Here is a 15,626-nt window from a genome sequence, read left to right as displayed (position 1 = left end):
AGGTGGAGATGGACAAAGAGGTGTTGAAGGTGGTGATATTATTTAAGGAATGTCAGGGGAAACCTGATTGTATCCTGGATTTTGGAATACTGCTTTCTGTGAAACTGAAGAGCAGCCGTGTCAATATATAACAGCTGTTCTGACAGGTTTTTTAAAAATTCTCTGCAAGTGGAGGTGACAGTAGATTAATCAGCTGAATGCATTGTAGACATAGTACTGAAAAGGTTAATGATTTATTTGAAACATGTTCAAATAACTATCATGCTTTTTGTGTGAAAGGATTGATCTTTAATCATTACAATAATACTACATGGTTATAATTCCGTACAATGATGAGAAGTACAAAGGGCACAAGATTAATCATATTCTGAAGATTATCACCCTGTCGAACCTGTAATAAACACTCAAACGACTGCTTGTCTTTCAGCTTGGAATGATGCGCTTGAAACATTTTCTCCCATGAATGACATGGAAATGATACGCCAACCATTTTTTAGTTGATGTGAAAACATTTAAGTTATTACAGGTGTAAAGTAAGTTTAGTGTATACAGTAAGAGTATAGACTTCTGAGGAGAGCAGATAAAGGAAGCTAGGACAGTAGTTTGCTTGTAAAGACCATTTTATTGATCGCTGAGAAGTAACTTTGAAATTTGTACGTGGTCATGATATCACCAATGCTAATTTCAAATTTAATTTATAAACCTTACTTCATTAGAATTCTTTATTGCTAAAGGGTAGTTAGAATCTAATTGGGGGGACACATATGTTTGCTGCTTTCATCTTTAAATATCAGGAACGTTGCGCGCCATCTGGAACGCAGTATCATTTGCAGAAAGAAGCACCACACTTTTTTCCCCCAGAATCCTCTGAGATTCTCTCTCATGAATTCTTTGGACATGTGATGAGAAAATTTAATAGGTTGAGTGACAGTGAGGATGCCTCACTCCTCTTGTGTGGGTTATCTGTTTGGTTATTTTCTCACTGTCTTTGCATCTGGAAAGTGCACCCTACATAAAATCCATGTATTCTCACTGTGTCCAGCTTCTTGATAACCACATGAGGCTAAAATCTTCTTTAAATTCTGTGTAGCAATATCTTCTGTTTTCTATACCAACTTTAATGTAAGAAAAATTCCAAGACATCTTACAGAAGTCTAATAGAAAACCATTGCCCAACCAAGGGAGGGGAAGTTTGGAGGAATGTTTGGAAGAAATAAAGTTAGTGAGGAAATGATAATATTAAGCACTACAATGTTGTATGCATTCATCACAAAGAGAAATGTGCATGTTCCTTTTTGATTACTCTGATGACCTTTAGAGCCTCAATGAACAAAAAGGTACTGTAAGATTTGCTGATATTGGAATAGTTTTTGAGACACTTTTTTGACATAGAAACCGCACTTCAAAAAGTATGCATGCCTCAAATTGAGTTCTGTTCACCAGATTCAGGGACACCTCCAAGGTAAGCACACGTTTATGGCACACTTCTTCAGGGTCACTGCTGTTTCCACCAATTCCTCTTTCCTCCTTCCCACACAGATTTTAGTTTGGTTGGCATTAGCTGGGCAGTGCAATGCAGCATGTTGTCTGGTTCATTAATGCTGCCTACCTGTACAACACTGTTCACTAGCCTTTCCATTTGCTATCTAGGTGGTCCTTATAATCTGTTGAAAATTAGCAAGGACCTTTAACACATTTAATATTGATGCCAGACTTTAATTGTAATACTTTCCTCACTTGTCATTATTCTAGTTTTCCGAGTTATTTCATTACGCTCTTGAAACATGTATACCTCATAGCTGCCTCAGCAACAATCCTGCATGCTTCAAACCTTCATTTTAGAATTTAAATTTAGCTGCATCCCTTAATGCTAGAGTAATTTTCAGTTGCCTTGAGTCCAGGATCTCTCGGTTCATTGGCACTCATGGCTCTTACATCAAAAAGCGTATTCAAGCCACGCTTCAGAAACTTGAACATAGTTTAGTGTAGTACTGAGGGAGTGCAGTGATCCAGGAGCTACTGTCTTTCAAATGAGACATTAACTCAAGTCGTCAGCTTTTTTCTCAGATGAACATAAATGATTTTGGGCCACTATTGGAAGAGGAGCAGGGGATTTCAGCTTGTGACCTGGCCTACATTTATCGCTTTGATATCTATGAAACAGATTATTTGATTATTTATCCCATTGGTGCATATGGGTACTTGTGTACAAATATGTGGAAATCTTTCATGATTATCTTTCCAATTATCTAATTGTCAATTTGATTCATTCTAGCCAGCTAGCTCAATGCTCTTTAGTTGTGAAATTTCCCTGTATATTGTGATTAATGATCAAAAGTACTTGAGTGGCTGTGAAATGTTTTAGGACTTAGCCGGGCCGTGAAATGTGCTATATAAATGCAAGTTGTTTCTAATCATATTAGCCAGAGCTTGATGTACAATTTAGCGACTAGATAAGATTTTTAAATAGAGATTGCCAGAATACATGTTGTGACTGCCCTAATCCCTTTTGAACACGCTGATAATTTTGACCATTAATCTCATATATTAGTTTTCATGTGCCAGACAGTGGAAAAGGTTTTGCAAAATGTGTGAAATGCTGAAATAGTTTGTTCCTTTGTCTTTATTTTGAGCTAGAATTTACAAAATACCATGGGTTCAGTTACCAGTTTTTCAGCTCAAAGCTTTTACTCAATGTTGACAGTGTTTCATGATCATGTTCAATCTTGCTACTATAGGCATAGAATCTTTCAGGGTTCTGTTCCAATTTGAAATTCTGAAGTTTTCTAAATTTAGCAGTCTGTGAATTGGAGTAGTCTTAATGACTCCACTATTTTTTGTTTCCTAAACTTCTGACTAAAATTTCAAATATCAAGCTTCAATGGAATAATGCAATGAGACTTGGCATCTGAAAAATGTCACTCTGTCCTTCGATATTTTAAGTAAAGTGTGCATTTGAATACCTTGAAGCCAAATCTTTTAAGAAACTATTGGCATTCTTTGAAATAGTGTATTATGTACTGATTCCATTGTTTTCTAGGATATCATTAGATTTACCCCATTACTTTTTTTCTCGTCTGTTTTTAGCATTTACTAAATTGATCAACGTGAATGGGCAAGATTACCACCTGCAACTTGTGGACACAGCTGGACAGGTAAGGGTAATCCTTGTTAGAGAGCGGACTTAATATTCTAGGTAAGCTGATGTATTCAATGCAGTGCAATGTCAGACTGCATTATGGTAGAGGATTGTATGGTTAATGATTTGTTATAGTCATATGCAAATTTAATTCACTGTTTTTGCCATGCTCACCATTATGAGCAAAAGTCAAAATTGACATCAGAAAAACAATGTTACAGCAACTAAGTGGGTGATAATTATAATTATGTAGAAATCTGTTAGTATTACTTTTCCAAAGATCTGACTGTTAATTTGATTCATTGGAGCCAATTTAGGAGATAGACAACTTTACTGAATCTGAAGCACTCTAATAGTTCTTGTTCTCTTGTTTTCCTTCTTTCCCTCTTGTATCCGAAGAATGAATGGAGAAAAAGTTTTTTTAAGTATCTGCATGCGGTATTCGGTTGTGGGATATGGGCGTCGCTGGCTAGGCCAGCACTAAAGGGCATTAATGAACCAGATGGGTTTTTATGATTTTTAATTCCAGATTTTTGTTGAATTCAAATTCCTTGGGATTTGAACCCGGGCTCCCAGAGCATTACCCTGGGTCCCTGGATTACCAGTCCAATGACAATACCACATTGCCACCACTTTCCCTGCAGTAAGACCTGAACCATCATACATTCGGAGATAGGGGTTTTGGGGAACATATTTTAAGATGTTCTCTTATTTATGATTCACTTCTACCCTTACTGTACGAACAGACCTTTTAGTTTATCCCATCAAGAATCACTGCTTTCTGCTGCTCTCCCAAGTAAGAGTTTGCTTTTGCTTTTTCTTCTCCAGATTTTCTCATTATTTAATTAATTTATTGCATTCACAACAGTGTGTCCTTTTTAATGTAGGAATCTTCAAGTTTGGTTTGCAATAACTGATGGAAGTCTTTTTGTACTTCTGTGTCGAAAATGCAACTCAGCCTGTTCTCTGCCGATGCTGCCAGACCTGCTGAGTTTTTCCAGGTATTTCTTATTTTGTTTTGGATCTCCAGCATCCGCAGATTTTTGTTTTTATCTCTGTGATACTGGAGGTACCTGTTTATTTTGTCCACAAATCACCAATAGGATTACTTTTTTACACTTTGAATTGTACTTGGCAAAGGTTTCTACATAGTAGAATTGTTTACATCTTTCAGTTCCCCGATTTTTTAAAAATTATTTTCTTATGTTCGTTCACAGCATGTGGGCATTGCTGGTATTTATTGTCCATTCATAATTGCCCTTGAGAAGGTGGTGGCGAGCTGACTTATTGAACTACAGCAGTCCATGTCGTGTAGCAGTGCTGTTAGGGAGGGAGTTCCAGGATCTTGACTTAGTGACAGTGAAGGAATGGTGAACTTACGCAGAGTGTAGTGGGTGTCTGGAATTCTCTGTTCCTAGACAGGATGGTGTATGGCTTGGATGGGAATTTTCAGGTTGTGTTTCCATGCATCTGCTGCCCCTGTCCTTCTAGGTGGTAGAGATTGCAAGTTTGGAAAGTGCTGACCTGGGAGCTTTGGTGAGTTGCTGCAGTGCATCTTGTTGTTGGTACACACTGCTGCAACTATGCATTGGAGTTTGAGGGAGTGAATGTTTAAGGTCGGGTATTGTGTGCCAATCAAATGGCTGCTTTGACCTGGATGGTGTTGAGCTCCTTGAGTGTCATTGGAACTGCACTCATCCAGACAAGGAGAGAGCATTCCATCAGACTCCTGACTTGTTCCTTGTAGATGGTGGCCAGGCTTAGCGAGTCAGGAGGTGAGTTACTATCCACAAAATTCCTAGCCTCTGACCTGCTCTTTTAGCCACAGTATTTATATGGCTAGCCCAGTTCAGTTTCTGGTCACAGTAAACTCCCAGAATGTTGCATTACATTTTATTTGGTTCTCTCTCCCAAAGAGCACCTGGGGGATGTGAGGAGGGGTGAAACATCCTTATTTGATTGCAGAGACCTTCAGTGTTGCCCATTTCCAGCTGTAGCATTGTATATATTCCATGCACAGGGCAAGAATTTTGTCTGGTTTTGCCTTGACACTTCTGCCAGATGCAAGAGAATGAAATGACTATCATCCTTTTGATATGGTAATGGCAATGAAAAATAATAAGCCCTTTTAAGTTTCTGGCTTGACTTGAGGATCAAATCTGGCATAACCTGGAGTGTTTTTTAACCTGGTGGCAAGCTCTTGACTGGGTCAACTTAGAGAAACTCAGTTTCCAGCAACGAGTAGTAAGACAGAGAGGCTGAAAGACAGAGTCCTGAAGGCTGTATTGCCTTCCTGGTGCCAAAGTTAAGGAAATCTCTTCTGGGATGGAGGAACTTGGAATGGGAGGGGAAGGATCCACTTGTCATGGTTCATGTAGATACCAACAACATAGATAGGACTAAGGAAGAGGTTCTGCTGAGGGACTATGAGCAGTTTAGGGCTAAATTAAAAAATAGAGCCACAAAGGTAATAATCTCTGGATTACTAACTGAGCCACGTGCAAATTGGCAGAGGGTAAATAAGATAGACCAGTAAATGCGTGGCTCAAAGATTGGTGTGGGAGAAATGGGTTCTGATTCATGGGGGACTGGCACCTGTACTGGGGAAGAAGAGAGCTGTTCCGTTGGAGCAGCTTCATTTGAACCATGCTGGGACCAATGTCCTGGTGAATTGTATTACTAGGGTTGGAGGTAGCGCTTTAAACTAATTCGGGGTGGGGGAGGAGAGAGTGTTCAATTGAAGGGAAATTTAGAAAATCAAAAATAGTCGAGAGAACCATAAAAAAAATTACAGCACAGAAGGAGGCCATTTGGCCTATCTTGTCCATGCCAGCCTGAGGTCCAGGTACCCTTTCTAATCCCACCTTCCTGCACCCGGCCCATAGCCCTGAAGCTTACTACACTTAAGGTGCAGATCGAGGTGGTGCTTAAAAGAGTTTGGAGTTTCTGCCTCTACCACCAACTTGGGCAGTGAATTCCAGACACCCATTACCCTCTGCATAAAAAAGTTTTTCCTCATGTCCGCCCTACACCTTCTGCCACTTATCTTGAATCTATGTCCCCTAGTTCTAGAGAGAGCAGAAGTGCAGGGTAGTGAAAAGGCGAATGATAATGTGACAGGAAGGGGCAAAAAATATAAGCAGAAGACTGCCGCAGAAATTAGAACCAGAATGAGTAATAATGGTTAAAAGTCAAAGCTTAAGGCTCTTTATCTGAATGCATGCAGCATTTGTAACAAGATAGATGAGTTGACGGCATGAATAGAAATAAATGGGTGTGACTTGATAGCTATTACAGAGACGTGGGTGCAGGGTGACCAAGACTGGGAACTCAATATTCAAGGGTATTCAACGTTTTGGAAAAAGAGGCAAAAAGTAAAACAAGGTGTATAGCTTTGTTAATAAAGGAAGGTATCAGTGCGTTGGTGAGTAGTGTTATAGGTGCAATAGATCGTGATGTGGAAATAAGGAATAACAAGGGGAAAAAATCATGGGTGGAAATCGTCTCTAGGCTCCCGAAGAGTTGCCTTACTACGACAAAGTATAAATTGGGAAATAATGGACATGTGTAAGAAGGGATCTACAATTGTCATGGGTGATTTTAATCTGCATATTGACTGGACAAATCAGATTGGCAGGGGTAACATGGAAGACAAATTTATGAAGTACATCAGGGATTTTTTTTTAGAGCAATATGTTGCAGAACCTACCTAGGAACAGGCTGTTTTAGATCTAGTAATGCGTAATGAGATGGGATTCCTAAGAGATCTCGTAGTTAAGGATCCTCCGGGGGGTGGGGTAGCAATCACAGCATGGTAGAATTTCAAATTCAATTTGAGATCGAGCAACTCAGGTGTGTAGATGAGGGTAGTGCCGTTGATGCAGTTTATATGGATTTCAGCAAAGCCTTTGACAAGGTCTCACATGGGAGACTTATAAAGAAGGCAGATGCACATGGGATACAAAGTAATTTGATGAGGTGGATTCAAAATTGGCTTAGTTGTGGGAGGCAGAGGGTGATGACAGAAGGATGCTTTAGTGACTGGAAGCCAGTATTCAGTGGCGTACCACAGGGATCTGTGCTCAGTCTCCTATTATTTGTCAAAACGACATAGATGACAATATGGGGGGCAGGATTATTAAGTTTGCAAGGGGAATGTGATAAAGGAGAGTGCAGGCTCCCGTTAAGGAGGCACAACTGCATCCCTGCCAGATCATCAATGAAAGTCTCTCATATGCTTTCTCCAGTTGGCATGGTTAAAGGGGTCAAAGGGCATCCAGTCATTGCTCATGTGCAAGTTGAGCTTGATCAGTATGCCAGATCAGAGATTGCAAGAGTGAGTTTTGTAAGGTAGTGCATTTCATGAATGCATCCAAACCTCTTCCAACCTTTGTGGGGCTGAGATGTCAAGTATCAGTGTTGGCATCTTGGTCATCTAGATCTGTGAGTTTGCACCTCAGCTACAAGGCTGTATCAGTGACAAGCTAGTAGCACAGGCGCAGCTATAGGGCATGATGGTGGCTTTCTGTTATGAGCGGGAGCTTTATTATATTTGCCCAGTATTCATTAATCTGGTTCATCTATCAGTCCACAGGGAGAAAGAGCATTGAATAATGGAGCCCAAGTTCAATGCTGACTTCTTTATAGTAGTGATCCAGTGAAGGAGGAGAAGGGCCTGGTGCTGGCTAGTGCAGCTTCAAGAGGTGGCCTGCCTGAGGTCCACGGCCCAGGGGAGCCCCATCAGGAACCAGAGGATGAGGAGATTAGATCCAACCCATGGAGGTGACTCATGTGACAAAGGGTCTACCGAAGAAGGCTTTCCTACCTGGAGATGAGCGAAAGCCAATGCTGCACCCATCTGCACTTGTCAAGAGGTGCGGTGGATCATATCTGCCATGTTCTGTGGGAGCATCTGGCGCCCCATGGAGTGGAAGGACACCCTACCAGTGGCCCTGCAGATCACCGCCACACAATTTTTTTTTGCCTGCAGATCGTTCCAGGGATTCACAGGGTACCTGTGCAGCACCTCACAGTCCTCCACACAAATGTATCAAGGAGGTGACAGTTATCCTCTACAGTAAGGCTTATCATTGTGAAGTTCACACTCGATGAAGTTAGCCAAGCAGCTATCTCAGGCTTCCTGAGAGTGCAGGGTGCAATCGATGGTACTCGTGGCTTTGAATGCTCCAGGGCGGCAGCCCCTGATGTTCATTAACAGGAAGGGGTTCCACTCACTGAACGTTCAACTAGTGTGTGATCATCAAATGCACATTTGTGCCAGGCATTCTGGGAGTTCCCATGACTCATACATCTTGAGTCACTCCCAAGTGCCTCATGTATTCGAAGTGCCTCATGTATTCGAAGGGCCTCAGCAATAACAGGCTGGCTGCTTGGGGATAAGGGATACCCGCTCAAACAATGGCTCTTGACCTATGCATTGTCCTCACTGACTCAGAGGAAAGATACAAAATGCAGGGCATAGCTCGACGTGATCCATCATCAAGCAGGCCATTAAACATAAGAACTAGGGACAGGAGTAGGCAATTCAGCCCCTCGAGCCTGTCCCGCCATTCATTACAATCATGGCTAATCTCATTTCGGCCTCAACTCCAATTTCCCGCACTCTCCCCATAACCTTTCAACCCATTAATAATTAAAAATCTGTCTGTCTCTCTCTCTTAAATTTATTCAGCGTCCCGGCATCCACTGACATCCTGAAGGTGTGCTTCTGATATTTGGACCACTCAGGTAGGGCTCTACAGTACTCTTCATAGAGAGCGTCCTGCATAGTCGTGGTCTGTTGCACCCTTCACAACCAGGCACTTTAATGGGGGCTCCCTTGCCAGAGGGAGACATGGAGGAGGCTGAGAGCTCCTCGGATGATGAAGATCAGTAAAGGCAAGACATTGAAGAGGGAGATGAGGGGCAGCATCCACATAAGGATACTGTCGAAGAAGCACATTGTGGAAGATGTGCCCTTGCCACATTGATAGCTGCAAGATTTCAGGAAGAGTAAGGTGGAGGCAATGGCAGACGGCCACCTTCCCCTGTCCCTTAACACATTCCAATGCACTGAAAGGCCTTTGCAAACATAAAAACGAGAGCAAGCTCAGCATTTGGATTTGCACCTTCAACCCTCGTGACTCAACATGCCCTAATCTTTGGAAGGGTCAACGATGAACCCTGTATCCATTTTCCCAGGAAAGAGAAAGTCAGCACAACAGTGCAAATGCTGCGTTAAAGGACTTGATGCAGTCCTTGCCAACTTAATGAGAAACTTTAGTTGATAATGAGATGTGTGCATTGTTGGAGTGACTATCATGGCTTCATTGGCACTACCAATGAAGAGATAACAATTGCAGCTAACCTTTCAAGGCTGTTCAGCAAGCCTACCTCCATGTTGTCTTGTATTGAGTAAAGGTCAGTAGTTCATCTTGCGCACACTTCCACTAATGAGCGTAAGACATCTCCCTGAAATAACGCAAGGGTAGAGCAACTCATGAGTCAGGTAGACAATACATGAATATGAGATTCAGAAAGGGAGGCAATCACTCAGTGGAAGCATGGCTCACGCTCGCAATAAGTGGGCACATAGATGCATAGGGATGACATTTTCGAATGACGAGACCGTTCTCACGAGCAGCAAATGTATTTACAAATGGACATGATACGTAGTGATTGAAGTGACCCAGAAGCGAAGTCAAAATTTTGTAGTTTTTCTAACTCTACTGCTACACCTGGGTGCAGCCACGACATCAGCAAAGGTGGAGGCAGCCTAGCCTGCTGACTGCTATGTCCTGCTGTCTGAGATGACCTTGGCGGATGTCCCCCAGAAGCCCAAGGCGTCAAATGTCCCACCCTGATAAGGGTTTCCTGTTCGAGCAGGTGCACCCTCTTCAGCCTGACCAGTTGGAGTTGATGGATTCACATGCTGAGGGGATTTGGAGCAGCTGGACACCCTTAGAATGTCCTGTGTGGAGGCACCCTGGATGACAGGCAGACTTTGATTCTCCCTGTGGGTGACTCCTTGAGGAGAAGGGGCACCTGGAGGGAGCTCAAGATGCCTCCCCACCCCCCCCAAACCCCACCACTTCCCCATTTCACCTAGCCACTGATGGATCCCAACAGTGCCTTTAGCAATAGAATGCAGGTCTGAGCGCATGCCCAGCAGAACCAGCTGGACCAAGGCCTTCAAGGCAGCTGCCTTGAAACCCTGTGAGTACGTGATGCCATGATGGGAATGCGAGATTGGAGTGAGCTGAAGGTTGATTTATCCTAGCAGAGTGGATGAGATCATTTGTCCTCTTCCTGCACTGTACAGCGTTGCTGAGGTGGGTGCCTGACGAGCTGACCTCCCTTGCCACTGCCTCCCAGGTCAGCGAGGTGAGGGTGGTGGGTTTCCTGGAACCATCCCTGAGATAGAGGACATCCCGGTGTTGTCACACTCCTCTTATCAAAGCCTCGAGAGAGTCATGGCTAAACCTCAGGGCAGCCTTTTTTTCTGTGTGCAGCCATCTCGAGGCGTCTCCTGAAGACAGCTGGGCTGGAGAGTGAATACCTGTGTTCAGCTGGCATTTAAATATAGCACTCGACCTTCGGTCCATTAGGTAATGACAGGGCGGGCAAATCAGTTCCCAACCCACCATATGATTCGGAGAGATACCTACCAATGCACAATTGATTAGCTTGCGAACTTGCACAAACTTGAGTGTGAATTCCTGCCACTCCAACCAGCAGGCATCGTGCTGTGGAACCCATCCACCATGGCACTTAGTTTAAAAAATGGAAAATTCTTCCCCCTTACTTTCTGTCTCCTTCCTTTCTTGAACAGAGGTTTTACATTAGCGATCCTCCAATCCATTGGGACCTGTCTGAAATGTAGGGAAGTTTGGAAGATCACGACCAACGCATAGACAATCTCAGCAACCAATGCATCTACTATCTCTGCAGCCACTTCTTTTAAAACTTTAATAGTTTCAAATTCCTCCCTCCCTTTTACCTCATGATTTTCAACTATTTTGTTTTCTTTGTCTTCTACAGTGAAGACAGATGCAAAATACTTGTTCAACACTTCCACCACTTTCTTGTTTCCCATTATTGATTCTGCAGTCTCACCCTCTAAGTGACCAGTGCTCATTTTAGTTACTCTTTTCTTCTTTAAATACTTGTAGAAATTCTTACTATCTGTATCTGTACTTATATTGCTAGCTAGCTTTCTCTCATAATTTCTCCCTCCTAATTTTTTTAGCATTCTTTGCTGATTTCTAAGATCTGTGCAACCTTCTGGCTTACCACCAATCTTTGAAGTATCATATGCCTTTTCTTTCAATATGCTATTATCTTTAACTTCCTTAGTTAGCCACGGATGGCGCATCCTTCTCATAGAGCCTTTCTTTCTCACTGTAATATATCTTTGCTGCGAATTACATATTGGCTTGTCCAAGACATCCACAGATATGGAATTAACTTGTGTGGTAAGTATATTTTGACTACTCAATGCCACCAACATTGTGATGTGGACTGCTTGTCTGACATCAAGTACTGGATGAGCCAGAAGTTTTTCTAATGTAACATTTTTAAGGTTTATGCCATAACATAAATAGGAGCACAAGTAGGTTCCATGATTCATTGCGTCTGCTTTGCCATTTGATAAGATCATGGCTGAACTTCTATTTCCGCTCCACTTCCCTGCTTTGTCCCTCTATCCCTGGACTCCCTTGGTGCCCAAAAGCCTGCATGATGTCATTTATGAACATACTCATTGACTGAGAATTCACAACCCTTTGGGATAGAAAATTCCAAAGATTCACAATGCTTTGAGTAAAGCAATTTCTCCTCAACTCAGTCCTAAATAACCGAATGCTGAGTTCTGAACTCTCCAGCCAGCAGAAACAGTCTCTCAGCATCAACACTGTCAGGCCGCCTTAAGAATTTATGCATTTCAATTAAATTACCTCTTGTTCCTCTTAACTGTGGGGAAAAACAAGCCCATTCTATTTAATCTTGCAAGCAACATCTTCTAAAATCTTTTCATCCTAGCCAATAATTTCATCATCTTCCCATCTGGGGACTGAACCTAACTATGCCATTAGACCTCACCAGAGTTGAGTTGAAAGCCTCGCATCTTATCCATCTCCAAGTCACTTGAAAACACTACTTTTTTCACCCCACTCCTGAAGCATCAATGTTATTTAGATTAACTCGCCTTTCCCCCAATTTCCTTCCTATTTGTTCGTGGAATGAGTGTATTGCTGGCATAGCTACTATTTATTGCCCATCCCTAATTACTCTTGGGAAGGTGGTGGTCATGAGTCACATTTTTAAATTACAGCAATCCATGTGGTCTAGGTCCACTAACAGTGATGTTGGGGGGGGGATTCAAGGATTTTGACCCGATGTTCGACTGTGCGACTTGGAGGGAATCTTGAAGGTGATGGCATTTGAGCTGATGCCATGCGACTTCATGGGGTGGGGAGACAATCTTGAGGACTTGCAGGGCCACACTTTCCCTCTCATATACCAATGTGCTGCCACTTCTGGTGGGTCTGTCCTGATAGTGAGACAGGGCAGTGAGGGTGATGGAGGAGCCTAGGACATTGGCTGAAGGTATGATTCTGAGTGATTGTCAGATTGTCTTGACTAGACTGTAGGATTGCTTTCCCAATTTTAACATCAGTCCCATATGTTCAGAAGAGGACTAGATAGCTTTTTACAACAAAGCTAGTGGTTCAATAGTTACAATTACTGAGATTAACTTTTAAAAAAAAAAATTATTCTGAATTTATTTAACTGAACTAATTTAAATTCTCCGGCTGCCGTGATGGGATTTGAACTCATGTCTCCAAAGCATTAATCTAGACCTAGTCCAGTAACAGTAACCACTATGTTAGCATTCCTGGTATGCCTTTGTCACTTCTGAGCTTGATCTCCTTGCCGGACCCTTCTGATCTCTATTTTATGCGAACTCCCAATTTGTCCAAAACACTCTTGCCCACATCCTAACTAGCAATGAGCCAGACTCTGTTGTTGCCCCTCTCCTTGCAACCTCTTGTCCATTCTTATTTTCAAATATCTCCATATCCTAGCCTCACTGCTATCTCTTCAACCACTTTCCCTGTGCTAATCACCCTTTTCAGTGTGGGCTCCTTTGCAACCGTGACCCTACCTATTTTTCCCCTTCACCCTTTACTCCTGCGCATCTCGAAAAGGATCTCCAGAATCCAATTTCTTCAGCCACGCCTTTAATCACCTCCTATCAATGTACTCTAGATCATCAGAAAAGTATTGAAAGGTGTCATTAGCTGTGCTATCAAGCAGCACTTATACAGCGATAACCTGCTCACTCTCAGTTTTGGTTCTGCCAGGGTCACTTGGCTCCTGACCTCATAACAGCCTTGCTGAGGTGAGATTGACTGCCTGGACAGCAAGGCAGCATTTGACCAACTGTGACATCAAGGAGCCATAGCCAAGCTAAAACAATGGGTATTGGGGAAAACACTTCACAAGTTGGAGTCATGCCTGGTACAAAGGAAGATGGCTGTGGTTGCTGGAGGTCAATCATCTCAACCCTGGGACATCACTGCAGGAATTCCTCAGGGTAGTGTCCTGGGCGCAACCATCTTCAATTGCTTCATCAATGACCTCCTGTCAGAAAGTCAGAAGTGGGGATGTTCGCAGATGATTACATGTTGTTCAGTACCATTCATGATTCCTCAAATACTAAAGCAGTCGATGTTTAGATGCAGCAAGACCTGGACCGCATTTAGATTTGGGCTAAAAAGTGCCGAGCAAAATTCGTGCAAAGCAATGATCATCTCCAAGAGAGAATCTAATCATCTCTCCTTGACACGGCCGAAGATCAAAAATTATGCTTGTAAGTTGATGCTTGAGTGTCCTCAGAATTTCAGGAGAGTGTAATCTCGGAAGGAGAGATTGAGGTGGGCCATTGTTAAAGCTGTCCGAGTTTGAGCAACTTTTGGAGAGAATTCCAGGCAAGATCTTTGAAGGTGAAGATTGGGAAGTCTTGTGAGAGACTAAGTTTCAGCGAGATTGGTTGACTCTTAGTGTGACTAACGTTTGGGTGGGTTGTTGAGAAATCCGTGGAATCTGTTTTGGTTGCATTTGGCATTTATTTTGTGGTATGGTGTGTTCGACCACAGTTTGCTGTTAATGCACATGCATCTCATACTTACCCTGAATGTTAAATATAGGTATTGTAAATTGTTTTATCTTTCTGAACTTGTGAAGTTTATTTTTGTTTGTTCAAAACCTGTGGAATCTTGTGGCTTTATTCACCTGAGCAAGTGTCTTGAATATCAAACTTTGTTTAAAGTAGACGAAACATTATTGAATCCTGAGCAGATTTCCCCCACAACCCAGGGTCTGGCCAAGGATCGTAACAACATAAATATGTAGCTAGTGAGATTGACTTTAAATGTATTGAACACTCTAAAGGATACTATGGATTTAAACTCTCAAAAGCAATGTCATTGTTGGCAGCAAAGGCAGAATATTATGCAGAACATTGCATTTGAGTTCTTGTGTAGAAATGCTTGCAAGCAAGTTTGCAAGTCATGATTTTAAATGTTGCCTGGGACACTGTGCAACTGTTAGTAATGTAGTATAATGATGACTCATTACCCTGACATCCTACCGTGTGTGTCTTTTTAATCATTAGGATGAGTACTCTATTTTCCCTCAAACGTATTCCATAGACATTAATGGATACATTCTGGTGTATTCAGTTACATCTAACAAAAGGTAAGGATTTTTATTTAATCTTGTTCGTTTTCAGTAAGGCAGCTGCATTGGCTTGTGATAGCATATTGCTGCTTCAGAAGGCAGCAATGAGCCAATTTGCTAGCCATATTGATAATTACATTGAAGTGGTGTTATTACTTGGAGTCTGTATTATTCAGCAAATGTTAACCTAACGATGAGGAAATGTTTTTTGACAAAGAAATAAAAAATTGGTATTTTCAAAAATGCTGAACATTATATAGAGCCGTAGTGTGTTATTGCAGTAGTTTTATCCTCTTACAGCAGAAAGCTAAAATGCCTTTCAAGTCTGCTACTTCATATTTTTGAAATCCTCAAACTACTAGGGCTTTATGAAAGCAGCCTTTCAATGGCCTAAATGTATGTGTTAATATAGAAATGATTTATAAGCAACTGCAAAAAAAATTAGGTTATAGTCTTGAACTTCCTTCCTGGCATTGTTGTCTCTATTTAATAGAGTTTTATTTTCGGTATAGAAGGATGATATGTAGTGGAGAAAATGGGCAGCTTCCCTCTACATTGCACCTTTAAGAAGTTACAGCTCTACATGGAATAAGCACATTGAAAATGAATGCTGAGCCAGAAGAGGAAATCTCAGGGCTGGACTATGAGAACAGAGAAGTGGGATTAGTTTAGGATTTCTCTGGCAAAGTCAAAGTTTTCATAAATGGAAAAAATGTTCTGCAGTACCACTAGGAATCAGATGGGA

At 42.0% G+C, this 15,626-nt stretch overlaps 1 protein-coding gene across 1 annotated transcript in view; it reads left to right on the top strand.

The window, feature by feature from the left end:
* Positions 1-15,626, top strand: part of rheb (Ras homolog, mTORC1 binding) — a 116,096-nt gene that overhangs the window by 81,048 nt on the left and 19,422 nt on the right. Inside the window, exons 3-4 of the mRNA XM_041184297.1 lie at positions 3,088-3,155; positions 14,817-14,899. Of these exons, the coding sequence (XP_041040231.1) occupies positions 3,088-3,155; positions 14,817-14,899 (151 nt within the window). The remainder of the gene's footprint in view (positions 1-3,087; positions 3,156-14,816; positions 14,900-15,626) is intronic.

This window comes from Carcharodon carcharias, chromosome 3 (genome assembly GCF_017639515.1).
Source record: "Carcharodon carcharias isolate sCarCar2 chromosome 3, sCarCar2.pri, whole genome shotgun sequence".
In the NCBI taxonomy this organism is placed as follows: domain Eukaryota; kingdom Metazoa; phylum Chordata; class Chondrichthyes; order Lamniformes; family Lamnidae; genus Carcharodon; species Carcharodon carcharias.
Note: the sequence above shows the minus strand (reverse complement) of the source record. Positions and strands in the feature narration are given on the sequence as shown.